Raw genomic sequence first — 21,133 nt, 5'->3', positions numbered from 1 at the left:
GTAGCAGTGACTACAACACCTTTTTCTCATTGAACCATTAATCACATCTGGCCATACGATGCCCTTCCATCCAGAGGATAAAAAACAATTTATGGACTATCCTTGCAGAAATGCTACTTCTGTTTTTGGAATATACTTTCCGTTTCTCTTAACATTTCTTGATGCCTTTTATCTATCTGTCTGTTGCACAAGTTTGCAGTGACAGATGCTGCCTGCTATGCTCAACATATCAGCTGCTACTTCCTTAGAGAATGTGTGATTGTACCAAGGTGCCACACAGCGGTAGACAGCCGCCTCGTGTCCGTTTATCCTCACATAATGAGGACCCACTCACTCACTGCCTGCCAGGCTCAGGGAAGGGGTATGGGTCCCCACAGCAGATGCAGAAACATTTTATCGCAAAGTGACAGGAAAATAATGAAGGCACGTGATCTCGTGTCACTCTTGTATTGTGGCTGTTACATTAACTGAAGCCTGGATAATGAGGTACGATACTTGGGGATTGTAAATCAGGTCAAAATACTTCAATGTACTACAGTTTGAGAAGCTTCCTTCAATGACTATACTCCACAGTCCAGAGACGCCATGTTGAGTATTGATTCTAAGTATTTTGCAAATTTAACTATTTGTGAACTCTTATAATTTTCAATATTTAATGGTCACGGTCTTTAAAATAGCTGGTAGCCAATTGATGATTCTGCAAGTGACTATGCAGAGATTGAGTGGTCATAGAATTTACAGTGCAGAAGGAGGCCGTTCAGCCCATCGAGTCTGCACCAGCCCTTGGTAAGAGCACTCTACTTAAGCCCACACCTCCACCCTATCCCCATAACCCAGTAACCTCACCTAACCTTTTTGGACACTAAGGGCCAATTTAGCATGGCCAATCCACCTAACCTGCACAGCTTTGGACTGTGGGAGGAAACCCATGCAGGCATGGGGAGAAAATGCAAACTCCACACAAACAGTCACCCGAATCCGGAATTGAACCCGGGTCCCTGAAGCTGTGCTGGTCCCGAAAGACTAATTTGGACTTTCTGAATTCTCCCTCGGTGTACCCGAACAGGTGCCGGAGTGTGGCGACTAGGGACTTTTCACAGTAATTTCATTGCAGTGTTGATGTAAACCTACTAGTGACAATAAAGATGATTATTATTAAAATAAATCTGAAATAAAAAGCTGTTATCGGTAAGGGTGACAAATAAACTATTGGATTTGTCGTTAAAACCCATCTGGTTCACTAATGTTTCTTGAGGGAGGAAAATCTGCCTTCTTTGTCCAAACTGGACCATTTATGGCTCCAGACCCACAACAATGTGGTTGACTCTTAACGTCCCTCTGAAATGGCCGAGTTAGCCACTTCTTTGTATTCAAGAACACTAACCACCAATCATGTCTCACAGGAATGAGCAATAAAAGTTGGTCTTGCCAGTAAAGTTCACATCCTATCAATAAATATATATACATTACATATAAAATGGGTATAATATAGGTGGGTTGCCAAGAAATCCACGGGGTCTGTCTTGGTCACATCTGCCATGTATTGTGCAGTGTAGTGCTTTCAGCCACAGATTGCCTGTTATTTCACATCACATCTCCTCATGTTAACTCTCATGTCAGAGTATGGATAGATAATGTAAATTGTTTTACTTTTCTGGCTTTATGTACTGAGAAAAGTGATTATTTGAAAGTCTCGCTGCCTGGTCTCATTGCCCTGTTACTTTTTATTTGGCTTGCGCTGTGTGTGGCGATGGAGATATTTGGGTCAGCTCAATTCAGTTGATAAACAGCTTGAACACAATAGTACCGAGCAATGTAACTGGGCAGATTTGCAAACATGCATTCCCTAGTTTAAATAGAGCGAGTTAAAAGTTTGAAGTCATTCCGTTACTGATGATGTGCTGCAATAATTTGTTGACGCCATAAGTTGAGATTTGGTCTATGTTCAGGAATGCAGAATCGGGACCCTGTTATGACCCCCTGGGCTGGGGTGTAGACCATTCCAGCCCAACGTGACCCTGAGTCACAACACAATTGAAATTAACTGTTCATTTAAAAAATAACCAAAGTCTTTGGTCTTCAGCTGCCCAATAACTACAGTTGCCAGGTTTGTAAATTTAAGCACAGTCAACCTTTATTAATAACAATAGCTATAATTCAATATGATTTGGAGGTGCCGGCGTTGGACTGGGGTGGGCACAGTAAGATGTCTTGCAACACTTTTGCATCACTAGCTTTCGGAGCACAGCTCCTTCACCTGAGAAAGGAGTTGGGCTCCGAAAGCTATTGATTCAAAACAAACCTGTTGGACTTTAACCTGGTGTTGTACGACTTCTTACTATAATTAAATAGGCAGCAAATACAACTGGTTAACTATTATCTAAAGTCTACCCCACCCCCTCTTTAACTCACCCCACCCTCTATGCACACAACACAGAGAGGAAATGAAAAGATAAATGAAAATCGCTTATCGTCACAAGTAGGCTTCAATGAAGTTACTGTGAAAAGCCCCTAGTCGCCACATTCCAGCGCCTGTTCGGGGAGGCTGGTATGGGAATTGAACCGTGCTGCTGGCCTGCTTGGTCTGCTTTAAAAGCCAGCAATTTAGCCCAGTGTGCTAAACCAGCCCTTAAAAAATACGTAAAGGATAAAAGTTTCTGTTTCCGGTGGACATCTTCCAGTTAGATTTTTCTTCGGACGAGGCTTCTCGTTGGATGTCTTTGCTTTCAGTCTGTAATGGTTTTCGCCTAAGATTCATCAGGACCTCGAGACGTCATCTGCAGACTCCGAACCAGCAGGCAGGAAACATTTGTGGGAAAGAGAGAGAGAGAGAGAGAGCAACACGGAACCTCTCCTCTCAGCATCCAGAAGTTTTCTCCTGCTGGGTCCTCTGATAACCCTCACCTGGCAGAACCCAATCACTGCCTGATGCCGGTCAGAATATGGTCCAACCAATAACCAAATCCCTCGGGTGCCAGAAAGTCTGAGTTCTTCTGTTCAAAAGCTAAAACATCATAGCGCAGTGTATTATTTTGCAACTTTTGAGTTCCTGACTTCCCCGTCTTGTCTTATGTCTCCATTAAAGATCCATAATGACAAAGTAAAAAAAAAAAGGAAATAGGGATTCAACAAGAAGGGCCCTTACAAGTCCACTTCTTCCAGTGCAATTGAAACAGAACATGTTTGGGGATAGAATAAGGGGACTGTTACTCATGATCTTTGTATTATAGCTATTAATGTTCACATTCTTCTTGGAGTCACTGGGTTGAGTTGGCCCTTCAGCAGCCCAGCAGTAGCATCATGAGGTACTTGGTTCAATGTAAGGTGACAATCCCTCACTGATTCTGACATTTTCTATTTTCTACACCAGTGTTATCCCTCCTTAAGTAAAACTGGAATTTATAACTGACTTTAATCTGTATATGGTGCTGCAGTTGATCTGGGAGTGCTGTCACTTTGGTGGGGTCGGGGGGGGGGGTGGGAAGTGGGGGTGTTGCAAAAATGGAAAAATGTTTCCTTTATTTTTGTGGCTTTATCATTTTGGGTGTTGACCGGGTCCTTTCGCTCTTCTCTGATGTCAACTGACCATGTGAGGCCTGCAGGCTGCAGTATCCTACAAGCACTGATTTTCCTACAAAGAGCAAAGCAATGGTCTCTGTTCTGCCTAGGCATGATGTGTTTGGATAAGTCTCGGCTTCCCCACCCCCATCCTCACTTATTAAACATGGTGGTTTCTAAGCCTTTTGGTTCAGATTAAGGAGTGCCAGCATTGGCCAGTCATGTAGGGCGGCACAGTAGCACAGTGGTTAGCACAATTGCTTCACAGCTCCAGGGTGCCAGGTTCGATTCCTGGTTTGGGGTCACTGTCTGTGTGGAGTCTGCACGTTCCCCCCCCGTGTGTGCGTGGGTTTCCTCCGGGTGCTCCGGTATCCCCCCACAGTCCAAAGATGTGCAGGTTAGGTGGATTAGCTATGCTAAATTGCCTTGGGTCAGGTGGGATTGTTGGCTTACGGGATAGAGTGGAGGTGTGGGCTTAAGTGGGGTGCTCTTTCCAAGAACCAGTGCAGACCCGATGGGCCGAATCGCCTCTTTCTGCACTATAAATTCTATGATTCTATGTGGAATGTTGGGCCTTCATAATTGGGCTTAATCAGCTCTGAAATTGGATTGGCAATTTCTGGTGTTCTAACTGGGCAGTGGTTGTTGGATAGAGGTGGGGGTCTTTCAAAATTTATTTTTTTTAAATTCCAAATTAAGGGGCAATTTAGCGTGGCCAATCCACCTATCCTGCACATCTTTGGGTTGTGGGAGTGAGAATGTGCAAACTCCAGACAGACAGTGACATGGGGCCGGGATTGAACCCGGGCCCTCGGCGCTGTGAGGCAGCAGTGTTAACCACTGCGCCAACATGCCATCCCTACCTGTCCTTATTGACTCTTGGAACGATTGTCAAATGTACAGGCTAGGAACTGTCTCCATTTTGCTGGTGCACAAGGCGCTGTCCAGCACTAGACTGACTCCTAGGCAAGGATCATGTGTTCTCGCGTCATTGTTTCGTTGTATTGTACTCAGTCCCATGTTAACCCTATATGTGCCAGACCTTTATACCACAGTGGCAATAAAAACATTTCCAATCCATAAGTATTATGATAAAAAAGGAAAAACCCGGGACTTGGGAGTCCTTGTTCATGATTCTCTTAAGGTTAACGTGCAGGTTCAGTCGGCAGTTAAGAAAGCAAATGCAATGTTAGCATTCATGTCAAGAGGGCTAGAGTACAAGAGCAGGGATGTGCTTCTGAGGCTGTATAAGGCTCTGGTCGGACCCCATTTGGAGTATTGTGAGCAGTATTGGACCCTGTATCTAAGGATGGATGTGCTGGCCTTGGAAAGGGTCCAGAGGAGGTTCACAAGAATGATCCCTGGAATGAAGAACTTGTTGTACGAGGAACGGTTGAGGACTCAAGGTCTGTACTCATTGAAGTTTAGAAGGATGAGGGGGGATCTTATTGAAACTTACAGGATACTGCGAGGCCTGGATAGAGTGGATGTGGAGAGGATGTTTCCACTTGTAGGAAAAACTAGAACTGGAGGACACCATCTCAGGCTAAAGGGACGATCCTTTATAACGGAGATGAGGAGGAATTTCTTCAGCCAGATGGTGGTGAATCTGTGGAACTCTTTGCCGCAGAAGGTTGTGGAGGCCAAATCACCGAGTGTCTTTTAAGACCGAGATAAATAGGTTCTTGACGCATAAGGGAATCATGGGTTATGGGGAGAAGGCAGGAGAATGGGAATGAGAAAATATCAGCCATGATTGAATGGCGGAGCAGACTTGATGGGCCGGGTGGCCTAATTCTGCTCCTATATCTTATGGTCTTATGGATTATATACAGACAGACTGAACTTCAGACCTGTGGTTTTAAAAACAGACACAAAAGCCAAAGATGGCTGAGGATGTAAGTTCAGTCACTGGATGAATTATTGGTGGGTGATAGTAAGAGCGAGACAATGGAACTGAGCCATCAACAGAAATTAACAACCATATCCTGTGGAGATAATGGGAGTTGATTATATCATCTCAGCTTGAATGATATGCTGTGAATGATATGCTGTGAATGATATGCTGTGAGCAATGGATTGGATTGGATTTGTTTATTGTCACGTGTACCGAGGCACAGTGAAAAGTATTTTTCTGCGAGCAGTTCAACAGATCATTAAGTACATGAAAAGAAAATGGAATAAAAGAAAATACATAATAGGGCAACACAACATATACAATTTAACTACATAAGCACTGGCATCGGATGAAGCATACAGGGTGTAGTGTTAATGAAATCAGTCCATAAGAGGGTCATTTAGGAGTCTGGTGACAGTGGGGAAGAAGCTGTTTTGAGTCTGTTCGTGCGTGTTCTCAGACTTCTGTATCTCCTGCCCGATGGAAGAAGTTGGAAGAGTGAGTAAGCCGGGTGGGAGGGATCTTTGATTATACTGCCCGCTTTCCCAAGGCAGCGGGAGGTGTAGATGGAGTCAATGGATGGGAGGCAGGTTTGTGTGATGGACTGGGCGGTGTTCATGGCTCTCTAAAGTTTCTTGCGGTCCTGGGCCGAGCAGTTGCCATACCAGGCTGTGATGCAGCCTGATGGGATGCTTTCTATGGTGCATCTGTAAAAGTTGGTAAGAGTCAATGTGGACATGGTAAGAGTCAATGTGGACAATGTCCTAGACTGGTTTGTGGATTTTCACCTTCCAGGAATATACAAAGACTGGGATAAAAGCCAGCTGCAAAGTTCGGTCAGTGTCAATTAGCGATGGGTGTGACACAGGAGAGAAGACAGCAGCATGCCCGTGAAAGTTTTGCAGGTAACTCACTTTCTCCGGTTGTCGAAGCAAGGAGATCGGCAAAGCAACAGCTGAAAAAGAAACGGGGCAACCTCTCAGCCAAACTGCAAGACACTGGAATCTCAAAACTGACTATTCACCTGCTGAGGTCAGCACGACTGGAATCAGGAATTCGAACGGCCGCAACGTTCCACCATCTACTCCTCAAGGACAAGTCAAAGATCGATTTGTATTTTTGAAAAAAACTTATCTTTGGGCTCAATTTTCATGTCTAATCTGTGAATATGTATCCAGGTGATTTATCATTTATCTCACCATCCGTAACTAACAAACTCGCTCGCTCTTTAACTTAAGAAAGCCTGGTTAAATTAGTTCCCTTTAAACCATAGATACAGGCACTGGGGAAAGGTAACCAGAGGGGAAGGGATCCTTCATAAATTAATCATAAAGCAACCAAGGGCGTTGAGTAGGGAGCCAGTTCATCCCTCCTTACCCAGGAAAACACATTTAGGAAACCTCACCTGGGGATTGGTTGTAACAGTATGGAATCTTGCTGCAGGCAGATGGAGTAACTGAGAAAAGCTAACAATTTTGAATCTTAAGTTTTCTTTACAAATCGTTTTTTGCTGCACATCTTGGTACAGCCAAACCTTTCATGTTTGATGATGGACCCTTCAGGTTACATGCTGATGAACCCGTTTACTGGTTGCCTTGGAGATCCTCACCGGTTTCCAAACTCTTTTTGCGTTCATTGCCTCGAGGGAATGCACAAGACTCTACTGCAAATTACTGCCTCAACATGCTGCAGTTCTGTGCAAATGAGATTATAATTCCAAGGTTTGATGTTCTGCTGTTTCTAACCGGTGTCTGAGTTACTGGTAGAAGCAGGAGGTGAATGGATAGGGTTTTACTGATATCTGGAACAATTGCTTCTATTTTCTGGTGCATTCTTTGAGTAACTAATTTGGGTGTTTCTACTGGACTGTTTTCTGAAATGTTTTCCTAATGAGTGCGAAAATGAGCATTTTTGATATGGCCTGGATAATGTATATTGTATCTTCAACTCGGTGACTTTTGTGGAAGAATAATGGTTGGGAGAATATCATTGTTTATTAGACATTTGGAATCCATTTGTCCGCATTGTCTTTCATCAGTAGCTTCACCTGGCCAGAGATTCAGCTCTGATCCTCCTCGTGCGTTGGAGCCTGTTGCTCTTCTCTGAAATGTGTTCAACCATGCATCATTGGGGCAGCACGGTGGCACAGTGGTTAGCAGTGCTGCCTCACGGCGCCAAGGTCCAAGTTCGATCCCGGCTCTGGGTCACTGTCTGTGTGGAGTTTGCACATTCTCCCCGTGTTCGCGTGGGTTTCGCCCCACAACCCAAAAGATGTGCAGGGTAGGTGCATTGGCCACACTAAATTGCCCCTTAATTGGAATAAATGAATTGCGTCCTCTGGATTTATTTTAAAAACATGCATCTTTGAACTTTGAAAGTGGGGCAGCCACAGTGTTTCAAATGTGCCCACTCACGAGCAATCAATCCTAGATACCCTGGACACACACTCCAGCATTCTGTTAACCACCATTTCACAGTAACTTCATTGCAGTGTTACTATAAGCCTATTTGTGATGCTAATAAAGATTAATATTAATTCATGTTGACTTGGAAATTGTCAAATGTTCAACAATCGCAGCACAAACCATTTCTTTTCCACCGTTCATATGTTTTCCTGTTTCCTAGATGCATTACCTGACTGCTCCAAATGAAAAGTCTTGCACCGTTCCCGACCGAGCCCATCTCCTTTTCTGCTCCACTTGTTTTAAAAATGCCGTTTGTAGTGATATGCATCACTGTATATACACGAGGGGTTTATGTAAATACACTACAACTAAGTAACCACTAGAGGGAGCACCAGCGATGTCATGCCATGCAGACACGCAACCAATGGGTCATCGGAACAGGACACAACCAATGGGTAATCAGGACACCCAGAGGTGGCATTACCACAAGGGGGCACTACACAGCCCATATAAAAAGGACAAGGCACACAGGCTCTGCCTCTTCCACCGGCAGAAAGCAAGAGAGCAGGACATTATCAGCAACATCACACCCTAGCACATGGTCGAGAGCAAGCTTGTATAGTTAGCAGAATAGACTGAGTTACTAGAGGCAGATTAGTAGAGTGTCGAACTCATTTAAGAGCATTGTTAATCGTTCAATAAATACGTTAAACTTATCTCCGTGTCTGGAGCATCTTTCAGTAGAGTCTATATCAAGTAGCAGCTTATTTGTTATCACAATAACATAGCACAACACCGTTTACCTCTTTTTGTACCTGAAAAACATAAACCAGAGTGAGAACACTCTGCACTTAATTTCCTAAATAATGTTGCACATGTGCAAAGGGAGGACACAAGAATTTTTTAAGTGACCAGCCCTTCATCGTGTAGCTATGTCCCTATGTAACACTGATGGTGTATCCACTCAAGTGTTGTTTCAAATCGAAGTTAGAACTGGACCACTTCAATCGATTTGAATACAGATCTCTAACTAACCCATGTGCTCCATTATCTCCTGCTCTGTTTAATTTGAGTTTGGCTCAGGTCTCCAGATTGCAATCAGTGGGCCATGTAAGCTTTCTGCTAGTGCTGGAAGCCAGACAACCCTCTGCACTTTGTGCTTAGGTTTTTTGCTGCTTTGTTCTATTTGAATTTCCTTGGTCAGTGGGGAGTTTGGAATGGGTTGGTTTCTAATTCGGTTGCCATATTGTTGTATAAATCCGAGCAAGGAATGATTGAATGATGCTGGCCTACCTAATGTGATTTAGTAGTGTTACGATATTCCAGTCGATGTTATAACTGGACGGGAGGATCCCAGAGTGGAATCCTGGCTCAAAGGACAGTAACTTTTATTTTTTTTAAAGAAAATATGGAGGAAGAGACGGACAGGACTTCTAATTAGTCTTAACAGAATATTTTTTATTATGAAAAAAATTGGATTATGATTTGTAAAGTCCCAGACAAGCGACCACTCAAAAGCATGATTGTAAGAAAACTCCAATTTATTATATCTATTTTATATTACACCTCCTACTCCCCGAATGGTCTCTCGTGCCCTGCGCACATTTGAGCTGGGGCTTTTCTGTCCCAAAATCCCCAGTCTTAAAGGATAAGCTTCGCCCCCTCAGCTAGGGAGATCATACTCTGGTGAGGCCACAGGGACTCTGAGGTTACAGATCCTTTGGCATCCGGTTGGGTTATAACATGATTACTCCCTCCTTAGTTTAACAATTACATAGGTTTTAGGATTAACATGGATTACAAAGTACATCTTAATCTACTATGGTCTCATTAACCCAAAATTCCCTTGAAGCACCAAGATGACTGTGGGCGAATACACTCCTCACTCTCACCTCCAAGTGAATGTTTGTGAATGTCACATGAGATTCCAAACTCTGCTCCTAAAAACATGCTTTCAAATCTTCTCTCATAAGCATGCTTCCCCTAGCAGTTGGCATTCCGAAATCTAGACCAGGTTTTCCAAATTACACTTTTAAACAAGGCTTCCGCTCCACTTTTGATTCCAGCCCAGGATTTTACTCTAACCTCTTCAGGATTTCCTTGTCTTGGCTGCTGTGCAAACTGTTCAGAGTTGCTTTAACTCTCGGTTCCCAAACTGTATTAAAATAGCATCAAATATTCCATTTACCTCCTGAAGTTTGCTGTCTCACTTTAAATCTAGTTGCTCCAATTGTCTCCTTAACTCAGAACACTTTGTCTACAACTGCTAACAAATTCAACTAAAATTAAAATGTAAAAACGTTTTAAAAATATCTTTGCTAGTGCCTCCAGTTGCTAAGCAGCCCCTACGATTTATTCTTCATGCTGTAACCCTCTCTAAACCCAATAAAATCACAGTTGGAATTCAAATCAACCCCCACATATACAAACACCTTTGTCCAGCATGAATCAAAACTATAGGTTTTACCCTTCAAGGCACAGAAACATTAAATTAATCCCACTTAAAAACTATACCTTGTTTCTAATATTAACCAATATAAATCCCTTAAAACTGCCTTTATTTTCCTAACAGTAGTCCAGAAAGTGTTAAACAAATTACCTGGATTTTGCGATTAGCAGGAAAACAAGGAGTTTTACCACTAAACACAAGTCTAGCACTTTTGCTGGTGAGGAATGTTGCATCAATCTCTGTGCATAAGAGCAAATTAAAGATCAGAATATATATACAAGGAGTAACGTCCGGTGGCTATGGAGGAGTAAGTCGCACATTTGGTGGCTCCCGCACTGGTCAGAATTTTGGACCTTTCACCCGGACTTTTCTTTGGTTTTGAATGTGGACTCGAAAGCTGAGGCAATTGGGCACCGTTTCCATGTATTAGTGTATGGAGCAAAGGACCATAAGTGCACGAAAAGGTAGAAATAACAAGTTAGCCATGAGCTGTGTTGAAGCTGAAGTGGGAGACAGTATGGCCAACGGCCGGACCCCTGGGGTGGCAGCGCAGTGACCAACGGACCCGGTGTTGCAGGCTGTCATAATATACACCAGTATATCATGGTGCGGATACACACACACTGATGGACACACAGCAAGACCAATCAACACACACAACACCGCAGCCAATCACCAGTTAGAGCACACTCACTATAAAGACAGGGGGCATCAGAGTTCCCGCTCATTCGGGATGCAGCCTCCTACAAGGACAGAGCTTACAGCTTACAGCACAGATCCTCACCATGTGCTGAGCGCATAGACTGGTTCGGACAGGCATAGGTCTTTAGTTTAATCTAACATCATGTTAACCCTCAGTGAAAGTATGTTCAACAGTTTCTGACTTAATAAAATAGTGTTGCACTATTTTAAGTGTTGGTGGCCTGTATGTGTTCCACGGATCCAGAGCACCCAACACATCACAGGCCATCCAGGATGGCTTTGCCTGGCAGAAGCGGGAATGTTTGGATCTGATCAAAGAATTGATCGATCAGCTAGAGTGTAGATTCGCCGCCCAGGATCAGGCGATTCAGAAGGTTGAGAAGGCGCTGGCTGAGCAGGAGGAGCATCAAACAGTGGTGGAGCTGGAGGTGGGGATGCTTCGGGAACAGCAGAAAAGGCTCCTGGAGAAGGTGGAGGACCTTGAGAACCGATCCCGCCGGCAGAACTTAAGAATTATTGGGCTCCCTGAGGGGGCTGAGGGAGTGGACGCTGGGGCATAGGTAGCGGTTATGTTTGAAAAACGTCTGGGGGAGGGGGATTTCCCCTGACCGTTGGAGGTGGACATGGTGTACCGAGCGCTTGCAAGGAAGCCTTGAGCGGGGGACCCTCCGAGGGCAATGGTGGTGAGATTCCACAGGTTCCTGGACAAGGAATGCATTCTTTGGTGGGCCAAGCAAACGCGGAGTTGTAAGTGGGACAACCGCATTCTGCGAGTGTACCAGGACCTGAGCGTGGAGGTGGCGAGGAAGAGGAAGGCTTTAACCAGGGCCAGTCTATTTTCTTCAAGAAGCAGGTGAAGTTCGGTCTGCTGTATCCGGCGCGTCTTTGGGTCACGCATGAGAACCAGCATCACTATTTTGAGTCGCCCGATAAGGCGCTGGACTTTGTTAAAAGAAAAAGACTGGTGGGGGTCTGAGAACTCTCGAACTTTGATACATGTTGGTCTATATTGGGCCCCTTTTTTTTCATTTTTTTTCCCCTTGGTTTTTTGGGGTTTTGTTTCCTTGTTTTTAAATTGGCTGTATTTGGGGTTCAGTTTAAGAAAAGGCGGGGGGGAAAGTCGATTTTTCATTTTTGGGTTCTTTTTCTCGGTGAATGTTGGCAATGTTCCTTTTGTTTTTATTGATGTGCACTTTTGTGAGATGGAGACGTGCAGGTTTGAGTTTCGATGGGTGGTACTTTTGTTTTGGTGTTCTCTTGCTGTTGGGTGTTGATTTGGGGATTGTTAGCTGAGGGAGTTTGTATGAGCGGGCGGGAGGAGAGCGAGGGAACAATAGGTGGGAAACTTCTTGGCACCGGGGGTGGGGCCACCAAGCTAGCTGGGTGAGCTAGCTCACGGAAGCACAGTGGGGTGTGTGCATATGTTTAGTTTACTAGATGGGTTAGGTTTTCGAGTAGTATCGCTGGGGGGGCGGGGGGGGGGGGGAGAAAGGGGGGGATGGGTTCTGCTGACGAGGGAGGGACTTTGGTGGAGGGGCACTGAGGAGGTCGGGGGTGGGGGCCGCCGTGGGGCGGGCCGGAGGAGGTGTGGCGCAGGGGCTAGAGGCGGGCCCAAGAAAGGGGATGGCTGATCGGCGGGGGGCGGGGGGGACACTTTGCCCCCCAACTAGGCTGATCACCTGGAATGTTCGGGGCTAAATGGGCCGGTTAAGAGGGCACGGGTGTTCACTCACCTGAGGGGACTGAAGGCGGACGTGGTCATGTTGCACGTTAGAGTAGTGGACAGGCCAGGTTGAGGAAAGGCTGGGTCAGTCAGGTTTTTCACTCAGGGCTGGACACAAAGACTAGAGGGGTTGCGATCCTGGTTAACAAGCGGGTGACATTTGAGGTGGGAAGAATAGTTTCGGATGTGGGAGGTCGATATATCATGGTTAGTGGTAAGCTGCAGTGGATGAAGGTAGTGCTGGTTCATGTATATGTGCCAAATTGGGATGATGGGGATTTTATAAAGAGGGTGCGCGGGAAAATTTCAGACCTGGACTCGTACAAGCTGATCATGGGGGGGATTTTAATACAGTTATTGTTCCCGGCCTGGATCAGTCATGCTCGAACGGGCAGGGTGCCAGCAATGGCAAAGGAACTGAAAGGGTTGATGGAGCAGATGGGGGGGTGGATCCATGGAGATTTAGGTAGCCGAGGGCAAAGGAATTTTCTTTTTACTCCCACGTACATAAGGTGTACTCCCGGATCGATTTCTTTGTTTTGGGTAGGGCCCTACTGGCTGGGGTGGTGGACCCGGGGTACTCGGCAATCACTATCTTGGATCACGCTCCGCACTGGGTGGACCTGCAGGTTAGTATGGATAGCAAACAGCGCCCGCAATGGAGGTTGGATGTGGGGCTGTTGGCGGACAAAGCGGTGTGCGAGAGGCTGAGGAAGTGCATGCTGAATTACCTGCAGGTAAATGATCCGGGGGAGGTCTCGGCAGCGGTGGTCTGGGAAGCGCTGAAGGCAGTGGTGAGAGGAGAGCTGATCTCGAACCGGGCTCACAGGGACAGGACGGATAGGGCAGAGATGGACCGACTGGAGAAGGGGATTTTACGAGTTGATGGGAGGTATGCGGAGGCTCCAGAGGCAGGGCTTTTAAGGGAACGCCGGAGGCTACAAGCGGAATTTGACTTGTCAACCACAGGGAGGGCAGTGGAGCAGCTCAGAAAGGCGAGGGGGCGATTTACGAGCACAGTGAGAAGGCCAGCAGGATGCTTGCACAGCAGCTCAGAAAGAGGGAGGCAGCTCGAGAAATAGGGAAAGTTATTGACGGGGATGGGAACTTAGTTGGGGACTCGGCAGGGGTGAGCAAGGCCTTTCGGGACTTTTATAGCAGGTTGTATAGGTCGGAACCACCTGCGGGGCCGGAAGGGATGAGGCACTTCGTGGAGGGGCTGACTTTCCCAAAGGTGGATAGGGAGCTAGTAGAGGGGCTGGGGGCTCCGATCGGGCTGGAGGAGATAGTGGGGGGTTTGAAGGCCGTGCAGTCGGGTTAAGGCCCCGGGACCGGACGGGTACCCAGTCGAGTTCTATAAAAGGTTCTCCGGAATATTGAGGCCGGTGCTAATGAAGGTCTTTAACGAGGCTAGGGAAAGGGGGGTTCTGCCCCAGACGATGTCACAGGCCGTGATCTCGCTCATCCTGAAACAGGACAAGGACCCGGAGCTATGTGGGCCTTACAGGCCGATTTCCTTGTTGAACGTAGATGCCAAACCTCTGGACAAAGTTTTGTCCTCCAGGGTTGAGGACTGTGTACCGGACGTTATTGTGGAGGATCAGACTGGGTTCGTTAAGGGCAGGCAGCTGGTGGCCAATGTAAGAAGGCTTTAAACGTGATCATGATGCCCCCGGAAGGTATGGAGGTTGAGGTAGTGGTCGCGATGGATGCGGAGAAAGCCTTTGACCGGGTTGAGTGGGATTATTTATGGGGGTGCTGGAGTGGTTCAGTTTTGGGAGGGGCTTTATTGACTGGGTTAGGTTGCTGTACCGGGCTCCAGTTGCAAGTGTATGGACAAACAGGACGACTTCGGAATATTTCAGACTGCACCAGGGGACGAGACAAGGTTACCCCCTCCCCACTGCTGTTTGCACTGGCAATAGAGCCGCTGGCAATTGCTCTGAGGGCCTCAAGGGGCTGGTCCGGGGGAGGGTGGTGCACAGGGTCTCGCTGTATGCGGCTGACCTACTTTTGTATGTCTCAGACCCAATGGAGGGGATGAAAGAAATTATGGGAATTTTAGGGGAATTCGGCCGGTTTTCGGGAGATAAGCTCAATATGGGGAAGAGCGAGATGTTTATGGTCCAGGCGAGAGGTCAGGAGAGGCGACTGGGGGAACTGCCGTTCAGAGTGGTCGGGGACAGTTTCAGGTACCTGGGTATCCAAGTGGTGAGGGATTGGGACAGGCTGCTTAAATTTAACTTGGCCCAGCTGGTGGATCAGATGAAGGAGGATTTCCGGAGATGGGATTCGCTCCCGTTGTCTCTGGCGGGCAGAGTCTAATCGGTAAAAATGACGGTCCTCCCGAGATTCCTATTCATTTTCCAATGCCTCCCCATCTTCATCCCGTGGTCCTTTTTTAAGCGGATCAATAAAGCTATTGCGGGCTTTGCGTGGGGGGGGGGCAAGTCCCCGCGAGTGAAGAGGGCAATGATCGGGGGGATGGTGAGCTGGCGCTGCCAAATTTCAGCAATTATTACTGGGCGGCTAATATAGCCATGGTGGTGGTGGGGGGGGGGGGGGGGGGAGAGCTGGGGGGGGGGGGGGGTGAGAGCTGGCGTGGGTGCGCATGGAGGCGACTTCTTGCAAGGGCACAAGTCTGGGGGCATTGGTAACAGCGCCTCTGCCGTTCCCACCGGCGCGATACTCCACCGGTCCAGTGGTGGTGGCGGCCCTGAGAGTCTGGGGGCAGTGGAGGAGACATGTGGGAGCAGAGGGGGCATCAGTGTGGTCCCCAATCTCCGATAATCACCGGTTTGCCCCGCGGAGGATGGACGGGGTGGGTTCTGAATTTGGCGGAGAGTGGGGATTGAGAGGATGGGGACTTGTTTATAGAGGGGAGCTTTCCGAATATGAAGGCACTGGAGGAGACGTTTGCATTGGCGGGGGGAAATGAACTTCGATATCTGCAGGTGCGGGACTTTCTGCGGAGGCAGGTACCAACCTTCCCATTCCTGCCGCTAAGGGGGATTCAGGATAGGGTGGTTTCTAGAGGATGGATAGGAGAGGGGAGCATCTCGGACATATATAGAGAGCTTATGGGATCGGAGGAGACGCAGACTGAGGAGCTGAAGCAAAAGTGGGAGGAGGAGCTGGGGGGAGAGATAGAGGAGGGCCTTTGGGCGGACGCGTTAGGAAGGGTCAACGCGACCGCAACATGTGCCAGGCTCAGCCTGATCCAATTTAAGGTCGTTCACCGGGCTCACATGACAGTGGCCTGGATGAATAGATTCATTGGGGTGGAGGACAGGTGTGCGAAGTGTGCGGGGGGGACCAGTGAATCATGTCCACATGTTCTGGGCATGTCCAAAACTGAGGGGATTTTGGCAGGGGTTTGCCGACGCCATGTCCAAGGTATTAAATACGAGGGTGGCATTGAGTCCAGAGGTGGCGATTTTCGGGGTGTCGCAGGATCCGGGAATCCACGACGAGAAAGAGGCAGATGTTTTGGCCTTTGCTTCCCTGGTAGCCCGGAGGCGGATATTACTAGCATGGAGGGACTCGAAGCCCCCGAAATCGGAGACCTGGCTATCTGACATGGCTAGCTTCCTCTGCCTGGAGAAAATTAAGTTCGCCATGAGAGGGTCTCTGTTAGGGTTCGCCCGGAGGTGGCAACCATTCGTCGACTTCTTCGCAGAGAATTAATCGTCAGCAGAAGTTAGGGTTAGGCTAGCGCAGATTAGGGGGGTAAGTAATGGTGGGACCTGTGGGAGAGGGATGCGGTATTTGCACTATGTTAATATTTTCCTTGTTATGTACATTGTTGATTTTGTTGCTGTTACAATGCCAAAGAAATACCTCAATAAAATGTTTATTAAAAAAAAAAATATACAAGGAGTGAAGGTAGAGCTAAAAGATTCTAGGAGGAAAAAAAGCCTTTTCAAAAATGTTTTGTTTAAAAATTCTGCTAATTAACTAAATAGTGACATTTTACAGCACTCCACGAATATAAACTTCCAGCTCTGTTATTCATCAAATTTTATGTGGGGGGGGGGGGGGGGGGGGGGGGGGGGTTGTCCACTGCACAGCCAATGGTGGAGCCTTGAGTGGACCACACCTTCAGGATTTCCATTGCAATCTGTGCTTGGCCAACATCCTGAAGTTCAGATCAACTTCAGAGGGGTAATGAAATTGAATTAAGACAATTTCACCTCCAACAAAATCCGGGACAATGAGCATAATGAAGATGCTGATGGATATCTTTGTTGAACAACTCTTAAAGCAAGTGCTATTTTCCAGACGTTTCCGTCTGGCTGTGATGATGCACTTGTCAGATCTTGTACATTAAGCTATTTGAAGATGATGGTCAAGTTGTTTTCCCCCCATTAGTGTTTATCTGTAATAATGAAGCACTATCAGTAATAATGAAGCACTCAATGTTATCTCGCTACTGACAAAGAACCTGTGGACAATATCGATACATCTGACCATCATCAAATTAACAATCATGGAGGTACTTACTTCCATTAAGTTGCAGCAGAATCCAAGGTTATCAAGTGGTGAGATCAGAGATTTGTCTTAATATTTTGTTTGGTAGAAGCTGAGGTAGCCACAGTCAAAACTATAGTATCTTGTAGCATGTGTGGTGAAATAAAACAACAATGACTTGCATTTATGATGTGGAGATGCATTGGACTGGGGTGGGGACAGTAAGAAGTCTCACAACACCAGGTTAAAAGTCCAACAGGTTTATTTGAAATCTCAAGCTTTCGGAGCGCAGCTCCTTCATCAGGTGAACTCTCTTCACCTGATGAAGGGGCAGCGCTCCGAAAGCTTGTGATATCAACTAAATCTGTTGCATGAGTCTTTTTGATAGAAGCCATTCACAACCTGAAGAATCGATTCTGCAAACGTATAACTTCACTTTCTGGGAAAGATTGTTTGATTGGCAATCATTAACAATGCCCACATCATTAGAAGAGTACTAGTTACTAGACTTTGCTTTCGGCGGCAAGTTTAATTGACAATTATTGGTTAAGCGCAACAACATCATGAAAAACATGGGGGCATAAGGGGCAAGGTGCCTTTGTCGCAGATCTAATGGTGGGGAAGCACCATGCGTCCAGCAATTTCTGGCGATTTTGACATTTCACCGGCCATCTTTACCCCACTACAAGTTATTGCCCAATATTAACAGTACTTTATTTAAGTACAGTTTTTTTTCTGGTCAGTCTGTGTGGCAGAGTTTTGGACAGGTTGGAATTTATGAGCGTTTTATTTCAGTTGATTACAGACTGATTACTGTCTCGTTTAATAACCCTGTACTATGTGGGAAGTTTAATGATCTTTTTATACAAGGGAAAATTAAACCTCCCTTGACCTTATTTTTAATCTCAAGACCATCTCGGTATGTGGGTCATTGTAGCGACCAGCACTCAAATCGGTTTATGGTTTTTGGACAAAGCAGCGGTCACAAATTCCTCCAGGTGGAACAGTGTAGGATGAGACTCGTGCTCCGAGAACCACTTTCAGCGCGCGGCAACCATGACAGGTGCTCATCGAGAAAGCTGCGGTGGTTTTGCCAGGCCTTCTGGTGATTTTCCCAGCCTCTCTCGGGAAGGGAATGCAGGTGATAGAATTAGGGGCTATTCAACAGTTATACCATCTCCCTTCGCTGCAGAGAGCTTATTCACATACCGTCCCTCTTCTCTTGTGTGTTGCAGTTTGCCAGGGTGTGGATCCCTGATGCAGAGGATGTCTGGAAATCTGCCGAACTTCTCAAGGACTACAAACCAGGAGATACAGTGCTTCATCTGAAATTGGAAGATGACAAGGTAAACTGAAATCTTGTGTTTTAAATCTGTGATTGAACTGGCAGGTGCTACAACACACAATCCAACATCAAAATTATCACCTACTGATTTAGGAATTGCTGCTTTTCCTTATAGTACCCCAGGGGGTAGGACATTAGTGTTTGCAAGCTATCAATCATGCCCTCCTTGATTATCATGCTGGGGATACACATCAGATTCCGTCTTCCAACACATACCAAGTCAGAACTATCAGTTAGTATGCAGGTACAACAAATGATTAGGTCGGAAAAATGGAATGTTTATTGCAAGGAAGACAGAAAATAAAATTAGGGAAGTTTTACAGCAGCTGTTAAAGGTACTGGTGTACCACATCTGGTGCACTTTGCACGGTTTTGGTCTTATTTGAAAAAGCACAGAATTACGTTAGATACAGTTCGGAGAAGGTTCACGTGACTCATTCCTGGGATGAAGCGATTATCCGGTGAAGAAAGGTTGGTCAGGTTAGGCCTGTACCCATTGGAGTTTAGAAGAAGGAGAGGTGATCTTATTGAAACATATAAGGTGTTTAAAGTGTCTTGACAGGGTAGATACCGGATGTTTCCTCTTGTGGGAGAGGTTGGAACAAGGGGACACAGTGTAAGAATAAGAGGTCTGCTGTTTAAGATAGAGATGAGGAGGTATATTTTTATGGAATTCCTACAATGCAGAAGCAGGCCATTTGGCCCATCAGGTCTGCACCAACCCTCTGAAAGAACACCCTACCTAGGTCCACCCGCAAACTCACCTAATCTTTGGACACTGAGCGGCAATTTCCAAAGAGGCGGCGCAATGGCACAGTGGTTAGCACTGCTGCCTCACAGCGCCAGAGACCCCGGTTTGATTCTGACCTCGGGTGACTGTCCATGTGGAGTTTGCACATACTTCCTGTGTCTGCGTGGGTTTCCTCCGGGTGCTCCAGTTTCCTCCCACAGACAAAAGATGTGCAGGTTAGGTGGATTGAGTATGCTAAATTGCCCCTAGGTGGGGTTACAGGGATAGGGTTGGGGTTTGGGCCTAGGTAGAGTGCTCTTTCAGAGGGCCGGTGCAGACTCAATGGGCCAAATGCTCTCCTTCTGTACTAGAGGGATTCTATGAATTTAGCATGGCCAGTCTACCTAACCTGCACATCGTTGGACTGCGGGAGGAAACCGAAGCATTTGGAGGAAACCCACGCAGACACACACAGTCAGCCAAAGTCGGAATCAAACCTGGGCCCCTGGCGCTGTGAGCCAGCAGTGTTAACCACTGTGCCACCTTTTCTCTGAGGATTTGTTAGTCTATAGAGTTCTCACCCCCAGGGAGTATTGGAGGCTGGGTTATTGCATTTACTGAAGACTGAGTTGGGTAGATTTCTGAAAGGAAAGGGAGTGGAGGATTATGGGGGGCAGACGGGAAAGTGGAGCTGAGACCACAGCCGGGTCAGCCATGATCTTATCGAATCGTGGAGCAGGCCTGAATGGCCGACTCCCCCCAGGTCCTGTGCTCCTATGATGAACAGCTGTGCTGGAAGCCAGCCACAAAATGGCTCATGCTCCAGATCAAATTAATGAACATGATGAGTTTCTGCTGATTTTATTCCCCCATTTGCGACCCTTCAAGGAGGCTCTTTAAATTCTGCTCTCTCTATTGGTGGCTTGAGAATGAGTAGGCACACTTATCAAAAGTGTTTAACTCTTTATTTTACTGAGACACTAACACATACCTGCAGCACTACTAAATGGATCTGACGCTTTCGGTGAGCTCAAATCCGGGGCAGCACGGTAGCACAGTGGTTAGCACTGTTGCTTCACGGCTCCAGGATCCAGGTTCGATTCCCGGCTTGGGTCACTGTCTGTGCGGCGTCTGCACGTTCTCCCCGTGTCTGCGTGGGTTTCCTCCGGGTGCTCCGGTTTCCTCCCACAAGTCTTGAAAGACGTGCTATCAGGTAATTTGGACATTCTGAATTCCCCCGCAGTGTACCCGAACAGGCGCCGGAACGTGGTGACTAGGGGATTTTACAATAACTTAATTGCAATGTTAAATTAAGCCTAGTTGTGACAATAAAGATTATTATTATTATTTAATCCGATTGTAGAAAGACAGATATGTTCCCGAGGCTGCATTCATCAGGAATACCAAATTTCAAACCATCACAACAATTTATACTTGATTGGTTAGCAAGAGGACTCTGATTGGCGGAGGCATTGCCATGGAGAAAGCAACGGGAGACTATGGGTTCCCCAAATTCCCGAGTAATTTTAAAAAAGGGGCAAGGCTCGAACATATTCCTCTTGTTTGAAGAGACGGGTCCCTGCCTTTGAATATACATCACATCTAGCAAGTATCAATGAACCATGTTATGTGCTCAATTGCCTGTTAGTATCGGTAGTGGTGCATTCAATTGTTCAGCTTGTTTAAAATCACCCCCAGGTGGAGGACTGAACATCCTTGTGCTTATTTTTGAGGTAAACCAATTTTCAGTTGTATTAATAAAACCGCACCCCAGGTTACCACTCTTAAATACGTCATAATATTTTTAATGCAAGTAGAAAACCAATTGCACTCTAAATCATTGCTTGCTTTCAC

The 21,133-nt window shown here is 46.5% G+C and overlaps 1 protein-coding gene across 9 annotated transcripts in view; it reads left to right on the top strand.

The window, feature by feature from the left end:
- The window catches only part of myo5aa (myosin VAa), a 275,595-nt gene that overhangs the window by 73,423 nt on the left and 181,039 nt on the right, over positions 1–21,133 (top strand). For all 9 annotated transcript variants that reach the window (XM_072470649.1, XM_072470653.1, XM_072470657.1 and 6 more), the window contains one exon: positions 18,440–18,550. In XM_072470649.1, the coding sequence (XP_072326750.1) occupies positions 18,440–18,550 (111 nt within the window). The remainder of the gene's footprint in view (positions 1–18,439; positions 18,551–21,133) is intronic.

Source organism: Scyliorhinus torazame, chromosome 12, assembly GCF_047496885.1.
Source record: "Scyliorhinus torazame isolate Kashiwa2021f chromosome 12, sScyTor2.1, whole genome shotgun sequence".
In the NCBI taxonomy this organism is placed as follows: domain Eukaryota; kingdom Metazoa; phylum Chordata; class Chondrichthyes; order Carcharhiniformes; family Scyliorhinidae; genus Scyliorhinus; species Scyliorhinus torazame.
Note: the sequence above shows the minus strand (reverse complement) of the source record. Positions and strands in the feature narration are given on the sequence as shown.